The 12,443-nt window shown below is 56.4% G+C and overlaps 1 protein-coding gene across 6 annotated transcripts in view; it reads left to right on the forward strand.

Annotated features, from left to right (window-relative positions):
- The first annotated feature begins 5,316 nt into the window (after positions 1-5,316).
- Positions 5,317-12,443, forward strand: part of EPHA4 (EPH receptor A4) — a 142,796-nt gene continuing 135,669 nt past the window's right edge. For 5 of the 6 annotated variants that reach the window (XM_077885324.1, XM_077885322.1, XM_077885323.1 and 2 more), the window contains exons 1-2: positions 5,318-5,470; positions 8,518-8,585. In XM_077885324.1, the coding sequence (XP_077741450.1) occupies positions 5,380-5,470; positions 8,518-8,585 (159 nt within the window). In that variant the 5' untranslated portion in view covers positions 5,318-5,379. Of the gene's footprint in view, positions 5,471-8,517; positions 8,586-12,443 lie in introns of all 6 variants that reach the window. The other variant, XM_077885327.1, reaches the window with a different exon arrangement.

Consider the following 12,443-nt stretch of genomic DNA (forward strand, 5'->3'; position numbering starts at 1 on the left):
GAGAACTCCTTGTCCTTTTCCAGCTCAGTGAGTCACGGAAAGGCTTTTTCCCTCCGTCTTGTCCTCACTCTTCTGACTCCTCAGGACCTGAGCTCTGTGGCCATTTTCCCCAGTCAGTTGTCAAGGGCTCACAAGAGTCCTGCTTCTTATTTGCATCAGAAATAGCAGCAAAGCCTTGACATCAAAGAATGAAATCTCCAAAAGGGTGTTCTGGAAGCTCGAAGGAGGCTCCCCAAATGTGGTTTTGGGTTACAATATTTCAGGTGGTGGTTGATGGTCAGGAGTGTCCTCCCCGACCCAGTTGGCTGCGTCATTAGAGCTTTGGTGACTCACGATCACGGATATTTTGATTTGGTTGTGGGACTTGGGGGTCCCTGCACCTGGTTTCACTTAATTGCTTTTGAAACTATTACAATGGGAGATAAGCGCAACCCCGAGGTTCAAATCCAACCGTGCCATCCAGGAGTATGAGCTGAGCATGAGCCGTAACAAATCAACATTGAAGGAAGGGAAGAATTTAGGATTTATTTCCCACCCTACTCTAGGAGTTGGTGGAACAAAACATCCTTCACTCATGGAAGTGCAAGATCTAAGTCACAGTGGAAAGGAAGCCTCAAACTGAATAAATGATTTCTTGCTTAATAACATGAAATTAGGAACGCCCTGGGGGGCTCAGTGGTTGAACGTCTGCCTTCGACTCAGGGCGTGACCCCAGGGTCCTGGGATCGAGTCTGGCATCGGGCTCCCCACAGGGAGCCTGCTTCTCCCTCTGCCTGTGTCTCTGCCTCTCTCTGTGTGTCTCTTGTGAATAAATAAATAAAAATCTTTTAAAAAATAACATGAAATTATTGATATTAAATGATTATGTTATTACCCTACATAGTTATTGTGAAATATTATTTGAGGGTAATAACTGCCTACCACGTGCCAGGCATTATCCTAGGTGCTCTACAAAATTCATTCAATGTTTAGAAGAATCTCATAACATAACTACAATTTACATGTGAGGGAACCATATCTCAGAGACGTTACATAACTTACCCAAAGATACACAGCTAGTGAAAGACCAGCTAGCTGTCTGTCTGGAAAACCATGCTTCTGGCTACGACAGAGTCATTGCAGTACTGTTGGGGCTTCCATTTGGTTGACAACAAGACCTACGTCCAGGGAAGTCCAGCTAAAGACGCTAAAAAACCTAGCAGACTGTTCAGTCACAGTGTGACCCCGGGGTCCTGGGATCGGGTCCCACATGGGACCTCCTGCAGGGAGCCTGCTTCTCCCTCTGTCTGGGTCTCTGCCTCTCTCTGTGTCTCTCATGAATAAATACATAAAAACTTAAGAAAAAGAAAGAAAGAAAGAAAGACCTCAGGAAATCAACCTTAATCCAACTTAGCATTTAAGATCTACTTGGAAGCGCAAGTCTTTGTTGTAGGGACTGTCCACAAAGGGAAAAAAAAAAAAAATCTATCCAATTTTTTGACATAGGGGATTACAATATTCATTAAGCTTATAAACACATATATTTTGACATGTCTCTTAATGGATTCAAAATACTCTCGGCATTTAGAGTTGATTTACTCTGGAGTCAAGCTAATTTATTTTAAAAGAAGGTGGTTTTAGGTACTTTTTGAGATTATGGTATCCTACTGTATGCTCATGACCCCAGTGAGTGACTGATTTGTTGCAAATACTCTCTAATGCTTGAAAATTATTAGGTGTTTTCCAGTAAAATGGGGGGTTCCACACCGAGGAGGGACTGGGCCACCATCTGTTTTTCCACTTTGCCCTCTTCTGGGGAGGAACCATGCCTGTTAGGTTAGAGAACTCCCCTCTAGGAAGGCAGAATTTTCAGTAGCTCATTTCTGATATTCATCTCAGAAAATTCTTTAAAGAGGAAGTTCTAGTTCAGTTTTCCAAGTTAGCACTTCTTGCCTTTCGGTGCTCCAGGTCACCGGGTTGCTTTGGGGTCCGGAAGAGGAAAATGGGAAGAAAAAAGGGGCAGTCACTGGATGTACCCTGGCAAACGATGCCTTGCTTTCCAGCAGCTGTGGCTGCAAAGCCTTTAATATTCAGTGTGCATATCCCACGAGGGGAAAAATGGTACATGTTCTAGAAATTCCACTGTTTTGAAGGAGGCGGCCGGTCAGTTTCCCATTCCAACCACACGCACGTGTACAACGCAGAGTCGTGCGGAGGCGCAGCCCGCACCTATTGTTTAAAAACGTTTTAGACAGATTTCAGATCGCTCTTTCCTCTCCCCCGGTCATTGTGCCAAGTGACGGGAGCCACCATTTCATCTTCTTTTCGCATAAAACTCAGGAAGACACACGTGAGCATCTAGAAGTGAATCCCTCAAAGGGTCTCCGTGCAGACATCTATACATGATTTATAGACACAAACATAAAAATCCCCCGTGTGCACTTCTCCCGCCTTTTACTTGTGTGGAAACTGTGGCTACCATAAGGGCAGCCCAGCCCGTCTCCGTCTCCTCTGACCCCCACGTTTCAGGAGGCCTCCCCCCCCCCCCCCCGGAGCCCAGATACCGGGGCCGCTCAGCGCTGCCCACCTCGCCCTGCGCGCGGCCCAAGTTGCTGGGTTTTTGCAAGGCTGCGGCTGTTCCGGGGCGGAGGGGCCCGAGGGCTGCGGGGGGCTGCGGGCTGCGGGGGCTGCAAGGGCTGGGGGGTTGCTGGGGGCCTGCGGGGGCCGGGGGGCTGCGGGGGGCTGCGGGCTGCGGGGGGCTTTGGGGACCTGGGGGCCCTAGGGGCTGCGGGGGGCTGCTGGGGGGCTGAGGGGGCCAGGGGGCTGCAGGGGGCTGCAGGGGGCTGCGGGGGGCTGCTGGGGGGCTATGGGGCCCGGGGGCTGCAGGGGGCTGCGGGGTCCGGGGGACTGCGGGGGGCTGCGGGCTGCGGGGGGCCTTGGGGGCCTGGGGGCCCTGGGGGCTGCTGGGGGGCTGAGGGGGCCGGGGGGCTGCAGGGGGCTGCGGGGGTGGCTGCTGGGGGGCTATGGGGCCCGGGGGGCTGTGGGGGCCCGGGGGCTGCAGGGGGCTGCGGGGGCCTGCTGGGGGCTGAGGGGGCCGGAGGACTGCAGGGGGCTGCAGGGGCCGGGGGGCTGCTGGGGGCTGCGGGAGGCTGCGGGGGGCTGCGGGCTGCGGGGGGCTGCTGGGGGGCTGAGGGGGCCGAGGGACTGCAGGGGCTGCGGGGGCCGGGGGGCTGCTGGGGGCTGCAGGGGCTGCGAGGGCCTGGGGGCTGCGGGGCGCTGCAGGGGGCCGGGGGGCTGCAGGAGGCTGCGGGAGGCTGCGGGGGGCTGCGGGCTGCAGGGGGGCTGCTGGGGGGCTGAGGGGGCCGGGGGACTGCAGGGGCTGCGGGGGCCTGGGGGCTGCGGGGAGCTGCAGGGGGCCGGGGGGCTGCGGGCTGCGCGAGGCTGCGGGGGCCTGCGGGGCCGGGGGCTGCGGGGGCTGCGGCCTTTGTCCGCTCGCCCTTCCGCGGGGGCGACGCAGCCCCGCGTCTGGCCGGCAGGTGGCGCGGTTGCCCCACGGAGAGCCGCCGCCCGAGCGCGAGAGGCGCCGCCACCGGCCGCGGGCGCCCCCCCCCCCCCCCCGCTGGGACCCGGCTCCCGCGGAAGACCCGGGGCGGCCTGGAGGGAGGCGGACGGCGGGCGGCCTGGGGGAGGGAGCGGGGGGCCGAGGCCGGAGTCGGGCCCCGTTAGCGTCGGGGGAGGCGCCCGAGTCGCGTCGGAGGTCGCCGGGCGGCGCTCGGGGGGCCGTTCCCGCGGCGGGGCCTCGGGGCAGACGGACGCGCAGGGGCGGCGACAGGCGCGGGGCCGGGGCGGGCGGCCGCGAGGTGTGCGGTCCCGTCCTGGGGCGCCCGGGCCGTCGGGGCGCGGGGCTGGGCCGCCCTCTCCGGCCGGCGGGGACCGGGCACCACCCCCGGGCTGAGGACGGGACGCGCGGCCCGAGGGCTGCTCCGCGTTGTGCGACCCGGAGCCGTCGGTGGCCGGTGATGCGCCTCCCCGCCCGGCCGCCGCCCTGCCCGCGGGTGCTCGCGGGGTGCTCGAGGGGTGCACGCGGGATGCTCGAGGGGTGCTCGAGGGGTGCACGCGGGGTGCTCTCAGGGTGCTCGCAGGGTGCACGCAGGGTGCTCTCGGGGTGCTCGCGGGGTGCTCGCGGGGTGCTCGAGGGGTGCTCGAGGGGTGCACGCGGGTGCTCGCAGGGTGCTCGCAGGGTGCACGCAGGGTGCTCGCGGGGTGCTCTCAGGGTGCTCGCGGGGTGCTCGCGGGGTGCTCTCGGGGTGCTCGCGGGGTGCTCGAGGGGTGCTCGAGGGGTGCACGCGGGTGCTCGCAGGGTGCTCTCAGGGTGCTCGCAGGGTGCACGCAGGGTGCTCGCGGGGTGCTCTCAGGGTGCTCGCGGGGTGCTCGCGGGGTGCTCTCGGGGTGCTCGCGGGGTGCTCTCGGGGTGCTCGCGGGGTGCACGCGGGGTGCTCTCGGGGTGCTCGCGGGGTGCACGCGGGGTGCTCTCGGGGTGCTCGCGGGGTGCTCGCGGGGTGCTCTCGGGGTGCTCGCGGGGTGCTCTCGGGGTGCTCTCGGGGTGCTCGCGGGGTGCTCTCGGGGTGCTCGCGGGGTGCACGCGGGGTGCTCTCGGGGTGCTCGCGGGGTGCACGCGGGGTGCTCTCGGGGTGCTCGCGGGGTGCTCTCGGGGTGCTCTCGGGGTGCTCGCGGGGTGCACGCGGGGTGCTCTCGGGGTGCTCGCGGGGTGCTCTCGGGGTGCTCTCGGGGTGCTCGCGGGGTGCACGCGGGGTGCTCTCAGGGTGCTCTCGGGGTGCTCGCGGGGTGCACGCGGGGTGCTCGCGGGTGCTCGCGGCCCCGGCAGCTGGGGGCCCGGGCGGACGCCGACGGGGCCGCGGGCCGAGCGCGGGGCCGGTGCAGCCCCGGGGCGCGGTCCGACCCTCGGGCAGAGGGCGGCGACGGGCAGGGCAACTCTATGCTTATTTTACTGCGTGGAAGGACCGTTTCCTCGGTCCCACGCCGTCCGTGGCGGGGGGGAGGCGGCGGCCCCGCTCGGAAGCCGGGGGCGCGCTCCAGGGCCGGCGCCGTCCGCGTCCCGGGGGGAGGGCGCCCCGCAGAGCCGCGGCCGCAGCCCGGGGAGACCGCGCGCCTCGCGGAGCCGGGGGCGGGGCCGCGGGGGCGGGGGCGGGGCCTCGGGCGCCGGGGCGGGGCCGGGCCGGCCTGTGCGCGCCCCCATTGGCTGCGGGCGGCGGACTGGCAGGCGCGCGTCACGGGCCGGGCCCGCCCCCTTGGCAATGTCTTCAGCCCGCGGCTCCCCTAACTTCAGCATTTATTCCGCTGGGATAGGAGCGGCAGGAGCGGCGCTGGCACCGGCGAGCCATGGCTGGGATTCTGTATTTCGCCCTCTTCCCGCTTCTCTTTGGGGTCTGCGACGCCGTCACCGGCTCCAGGGTGTACCCCGCGAACGAAGGTGAGAGCGCGGCGGCCCCTCCCGGCCCCGGGGCAGAGGCGGGTCTGCGGGCGGACGCCCCCGAGCGCGCGGCCGGAGGGTGCGCGGGGCCCCCGGGAGGCTGCGCCCCGGGTCGGCGCGCGCGGGGGGGCCTCGCGGGGACTGCGGAGCGGCGGGAGCCTGCCCCGGCCGTCCCCGTGCGGCGCCCGGCGCCCCAAGTTTGCGGCGAGAGGACGAAGTTTATCCGCCTGGGCCGGCGGGGCGAGCGCCGGGGGCCCCGGGGACGCGCGGGAGCCGGCGCCGGGGCTCGGGGGATAAAGGAATTACCGGGACGTCGCGTTCCCAGCCGGCCCCGGGCAGGGGGGCGGAGGCCGGGAGCCGAGCGAGGCTGCGGTGCCGCCGGTGCCCGCACGAGCCTCGGAGCTCGGGCTTCTGCAAAGTTTCCCGAGCCCCGGGCTTCCCGGGACCGGCTCCGGGGCCTCGGCGGCGCGGCGGCCGGGGCGCCCTCGCGGGCCGCGGGGACCCGACTGCGGTGGCTGCGGGCGGCAGCTGCGTCCCCCGCCGGGCCGGGCCGGGCCGGGCCGGGCCGGGCCGCGGATGCCACCCCGGCCCGGGGCCCGCTGCCCGCGCATCCCCCGCGGACCTCGGAGCCCGCCGGCCACTGCCGCGCACGAGCGCCGGGTTTCGCCCCAGAGCGGTCCGCGCGCGGCGCTAGTTGGGACGGAAGGCGCGGGACCCGCCGGGCCCTCCCGGCGCCCACCCCGCGCGCCCCTTCGGACGTGCTGTGCGGACGCGCCTCCGCGTAGGGGGGCGGTGTGGACCGTCCAGCTTCCGTGCGCGCGTGGGCGAGTGTGCGTGAGTGTGAGTGTGCGCGTGTGCGTGCGCGCGTGAGTGTGTGTGCGCGCGTGAGTGTGTGTGCGCGTGTGCCCGCGCACAGATGCGCGCGTGTGGGCGCGCGGGGGCCCGCGTGGACGCGGACGGCGGTGTGCCCCGCGGGAGTGCCCGGACCGCGCGGTCGGCGCCTCCAGCCTCCCACAGCCCCGCTGCCTCCGCATCCGTCTGTCCATCCATCCGTCCCTTCGTCCGTCCGTCTCCGCGGAACCCGTCCGTGCATCCCCGCGCAATCCGTCATTTCCCCTGATCCGAAGGAGGGAGCCAAAAGCCAACTTAGCCTCGGCTGGGCGGCCGGTACCCGGAGCTCGCCTGGCGGAGGCCGGGGGGAGCGCACACCTGCCGGCGGCGCCGTTAGGAGGCCAGGGCGCCCCCCCCCGCCCCGCGCTCCCCGCGCCCCCTGCGCCCCGCGCTCCCCGCGCCCCGCGCCCGCCCCCTCCTCCTAACTGGCTCGGGGGCTCCTCGGCCGCTGCGGCCCCTCGGTCCCCGGGCTCGCTCCTTGGTGGGATCCTGCATCTCGCTTCCTCCCGGCGACTTCGCGCACTTGTTAGGACGTCCCTCGAGACCCCTCTGGCACCAGGCGGAACGGAGATTTTCTTTCCTCTTTTTTTTTTTTTTCCCCCCCCTCCGCTTTCTTGCCTCTTCTTTTGGAAGGAGAACTTGGGAGCGCTAGACAAAAACGATGTGGAAGGGGCCGTAGGCTGATGTGGAACGAAGGGGGGTGTCTCCCACTCCCCCACCGGCCCCTCCTCCCCCCTAAAAATTAATTCATTTTGTTGCTTTTTATTCCCATCACGTTTCCTTTTCTCCCTTTTACCCTCCCTTTCTACTCCCTCCCTTTTTTTGTAAATTGGGTCTTATTGTTCCTTTTGTGTCCCTAATCCACCTTACATAAATCCAAATGGATGTAGCGGGCTTTTCTCTAGGGACCCAGAAGAGGGAATGGGGAGGGGGGGGGCACAACTCCGGGCGGGAGCGACCCAGGGAACGCTCTACATTTTAAAATAATTAAGAGACCCTAGGAATTCAGGCTTCTCGGGGAAAACCAGGAGAAAGCAGCTGTTTGTAGCTCCTTCGATTTGGGGATGCAAAGAGGGAAGGTGGGCGGAATTGAGGGGCCTGGCGGTGAGATGGAGCGTCCGAGTGCCCAGGAGCCAGGGGGAGGGCTCCCCATTCCCACCCCTCCCCCAGCGGAGGAGCCAGCCTCACTGATCAAATTAATAACCCAGTGGTTCCTTTGAGCTGGGCCTTTCGACCCCCAGGCCTGCAGATCTCGGTGGGAAAGAGAATGTGGAGAGGTTAGGAATCCATTGTGTCCTTTTCAATGTCGCCGGTGCCTAGGACACTTCCAGCCTGGGTGGGGTACAGCGGCTCTGTAGCCTTCCTCCCCTTTCCCCTCCCCACGAAACGTTGACGCACGCGCTTAGGTGCAGCACAGACGGGAGATCTATTAGGCCACACTCCTCAACCTAAAATTCAAGCCAGTGATTTCCTCCTAGGCTGGGGAGCACAGTCCCCGGTCGTCTTCCAAAAGACCCCGGGAAGAGAATACTCCATTGAGTCGGCGTTCTAATTCTACAGGTCTGCCCTGACCCCTTTCTGAAACTTTGATATTTACCCAAAAAAGCAGCAGCAGCGGATACCACAACCAGGACCTGTTTATTTGGTGCGGGAGGGAAAAAAATGAAATTGTAGAGGAGAGAGCCTCTTCATGACCCTATGAGTGCTCTCTGTTAGAATTCACTTGTGGCTCGTCACCACGCTGATGAGTTATGTGGTCATCCGAAACTTGCAAAAACAAATAACTCTAGTAGATACCAGACAGAGATGAATGCGGATTTTGCTCTGGAGTGTAACTGCCCTACGTAGATATATTTATTTTTTTGAATTGTACTTGAGATTCCCTATTCATCCTTTTTAGAAAATGAATCAGCTCAGTCCTGGGATGGAATTTTAAATGCTAAGCAAGTTAAATAAATAAGAACGTGCAGATTTAAAGAGGGGAAAAGATCAAGTAAGTAATGATTATTTACATAAGTGAGACCGAGTTTAGGTTTTGATCAGAGTTGGATATGCACACCCCCAGCACATATGGAAACGCTCAGGCAAATGGTTTTTGTAGTATTGGCTTTTTTGCAATTGGAAATTAATCCATTTTTTTCTTTGTTTTCTTGCAGTAACCTTATTGGATTCCAGATCTGTTCAGGGAGAACTTGGGTGGATAGCGAGCCCTCTGGAAGGAGGGGTAAGTTCCGAGTTGCTCTCTGATCCAAAGGGTAAAAAGGAATGATTAGCAACTTTCCGAGGGTCCTAATGGCTTGATTCTTGTTGATTGTGGTGAGGGGGTCAGATTTCCACCATGGCCTATGAAGTGAATTACGCTTTGTCGGAGAAATCCTATACTCCCTTTGGATAGCTCTGTCATGGAAGAACTAGAAACCAAAAGGGCAGAAAGGGGTTTCGAAGTTAGGAGATTGGTGGAAGCATAGACTTAGATGCCTGTTTAAAACTAAAATACCGACAAGAAATACGATCCAGGAACCAAATTAGAATTTGTGCCTATTACTGTGATGGCCGTGAAGTCCCTGACAGGGTTAATTTTAGAGCAATTGTTCTGTTCCCAGATGAGGAGAATGAATAAATAAAGATATCAGGGACAAAACATTTCTGATTGTACCAGGCACAAGTTTAGTTTGGGGCATAAGCTACATGTGGCGGGGGTGGGGGGTGAGGTTGGGGGTGGTGCCGAGGGGAGCGTCCTTACCTCTCACAACCTTAAATCCACTGTAGCTCTCTTGCCCACTGAGAGGGGGGAAGCCCTACGAACTCGTGCCAGGGGCACAACACCTGCAGAGAAGAACCCAAGCTTTTGTATTGTTGGTGCTGAATGTACTAAGTTGATGTGTTGGGAACCTCGAGCCTTTGGGGAAGGGGAAGCTGGACTATAAGTATGAGACAGCGCTTCACTGTCCATTTCTTCTGAAATGTGCCCCCACCGCCTCCCTCTGAAGATTCAGAGGATGCAGTTAGGGCAGTGGCCCCCGTTCTCCGGCTCTGCCCTTCGGAAGAGGGCAGGATGACTCGGCTTTGGACAGAAATCAGTATAGCATGTAACTCTGCCTTCTGCCAAATTTAAGTAACTCTCACATCCGTTAAAAATCAAGATCATTCTGCCTGCATGTACTTGATAATCTACGGCTGAATCACTTGATTAAAAGCAATGGAGGTGAAAGACAGGGAGGCTTTCGCAGAGGGAGATGGTCCTGCCAGCCAGCGCCCAGTATGGGGCTTCACACCTGTCCATTGAATAAACAGTAGAGGATCAAAAAAGGTAAAGATTCACAGAGACTGCTGTCACAGACAGAAGGTCTTAAAAATAAGGCAAGAAACTTGTCACGAAAATGGAGAATTTTAAGGCGTCTCTTCCCACAGCAGGCCTTGCAGCCCGGGTGAAATAAAACAGAGATTTGCCTGGCCTTTTCTGTTTTTCTGCCTGAACTTGACTGCAGTTGGTTGGATCTCTGCTGAAAAAAATTCTAGGCGGCCCTCAAAACCATTTTTTTAAAGGGAGGGAGAAGTGATTGGCAGGCCTCTGGCAGTGTAGACAGGCTGTATTCACTGCTGATTGCAGGCAATTGCCCTCAGTCCTTTGACTGTGAAGAAAGGTACAGCTTTATCTTGTGAGAGTCAGACTCTTGTTAATCCTATACCCTGGAAAGGTCACTGATTCAGGGAGGCTTTCCCAGGCTACCCCAGGAGTAAAGCTCTGTAGACTCAGCGTATTAGAACTCCTGGCAAAATTGAAGGTGGAAGGTATTAGTGCTTTAAAAATTTAATGAGTCTTATTTTCTACTGGCTGCTCTCAAGTTTGGAGGGAGAATGAATGCATCCTGTATGATTTGGGATCCAACTTGTTACACTAAATATACATGTGACCTGTTTAAAGGCAAGGAATGACGCATTTTTGAGTACTGCCTGTGGTCTATCTAGTTTCTGGAAAGCTTTCACTGCAACCTAATAGGCCGTAGACATTCCATAGCCCGCACCCACCCCCAAACTGCCCAAAGAACACCTGCTCACTTCTTCTAAACACGAAACTTCTTTCTGGTGTCTCGAAGTCTCTTAAAAATGATACCACGCCTACATAGCTGCTTGTGTCCAACCGAGAACTTTTTAACGGGCTGAATGTAGGCTCCCGAATGCAGGATGCAACATCTTTCTTTCCTCAACTATGAAGTTTTGTTTACGTATCATAGAATTAGCCATTCCCACATGTGTAGTGGCCATTGAGAAATGATGTGCCAAACTATGAAGTTCCATTAATCTGTAGATTTTGTCATCAAAGAGAACTTTTTCAGGTTTAGGATGAAGAGAGGAATTAAATTACCTACCAACTCTGGGTGCATTTGCTTGACAAAAATTGTTTTCTATCTGAAGATGAAAAGCACATTTCTGTCTTTGGGTTATTCTGAAATTTCTATTTGTAGCTCAAGCGGTTCACATCTGTCTCGGCTGGGCACTGGGGGTCATGGTTTTGTTGATAAATAATGACATTTATTTGTTGTTCTTGTTAAAGACAAATAAGAAAACTTACTTGACGATACCACAAAGTGAAATATGAAATAGAGTCAGAGACAACTGGCTGTTCCTTTTTTTTTTTTTTTTTTTTTTTTTCTGTAAGAACAACTAAACAGAAAATAATAATAGGAAGTAATGGCTTCTGTTGGTAACAGTGTAGTGAAAGCCTAATTTCTTGGCAGTGTTCATTTAAAGGAGTGTTTTGAGTTTCTGACACTGATTGTAAAACACAAAAGTAAGGTGAGATTTGTCATCATTCTGGTGAATTGATCAATGTGTTTAGACAATTAGGGTCAGGCTGGAAAATTCACATTAGACCCGGACTATCCTGTATGAACTCTGTGGAGATATCCCTGTGTGCTTTCATTTACATTGATAAATGTGTTTTTCCTTATTCCCTTTGTTCTGAGATGAGAAGCATGCTGAGTGGGGTTTTTTTGAAGGTGGAGATCTATTTTTGGATTTACATGAATTTCCCCAAATAAGTAAATTACTGGTGATTTATTGCTTAGCGGATAAAAAGAAATTTTAATCACCACAGGGCACTTATCCCTCCCAGTTCCAACTTTCATAATGGTAGCAGATGAAAGGGATACAGAATTTTATGCAGTATGGCCCTTCATATAGTAACATTTCCATCCATTAATAGTTTTCCAATGCACAGATGGAAAACCCGTTAAAAGAGACATTATGGTTCTGTGTACTTCGTTGGATTGAATGGAGCTTTAAGTGGAGCTATTATAGAATATGATTTTTTTTAACTATCTTTTTTCTTCTAATTATATTCATGTGTTAGATACTTAAGCTGATTTATACCAGATCTATATAAATGCATTACTGTAGATATTTGTGAAGAATTGGAGGCTGCCTACTAGCCTTATAGGAGCCCCCGAAACAATCTTGATGCTTTTAGGATTATTTTTAAAAGCTGTGGCAAAGGAGAGAGAGAGAGAGAGAGAGAGAGAATTTTTACTACTCCAGTCACCGCGAATTCAGATGGTCCCACTGTTAGAATCTTTATGGGAGGAAGTAGATCGCAAAGAAAACCTCACCACCCTTCTTTAATTTTGTCTGGCTTTCAATCATCAATACCACCTACTATTTTATTTTCAATATGCAAAGGGTAGTTAGAAGCAAAGTCTGTGTGCATCCTTGTTTACTTATGGGTATATGTCTTAAGAATACTGAATCGAATACATTGCTCTGAAGAAGGGTTTCATTGTTATAAATGACAGTGGATTTGAGAAATCCAACCATCAAGTTAACTATCTTCCCAGGATTACCAAAACCAGAAGAGTGAGATTTTCTTTACCCCTTTAAAGAATAGTGACAATGCCAAAAAAAAAAAAAAAAATTCAACTGACTTTTTTTTTTTTTTAGGCATTAGAGAGCAAAGTTCTGACAGGAGCATCACTAATTATCTGATAATTGTCTTCCTTTGGCAAGCTTCTTTCTTCCTGCTCTTAATTTGCAGGTCTCTGCTCAGTTGTTGAAACAATACACATACTAGCTTTTATTTTATGAG

The sequence above is a fragment of the Canis aureus genome, chromosome 36 (assembly GCF_053574225.1).
Source record: "Canis aureus isolate CA01 chromosome 36, VMU_Caureus_v.1.0, whole genome shotgun sequence".
In the NCBI taxonomy this organism is placed as follows: Eukaryota; Metazoa; Chordata; class Mammalia; order Carnivora; family Canidae; genus Canis; species Canis aureus.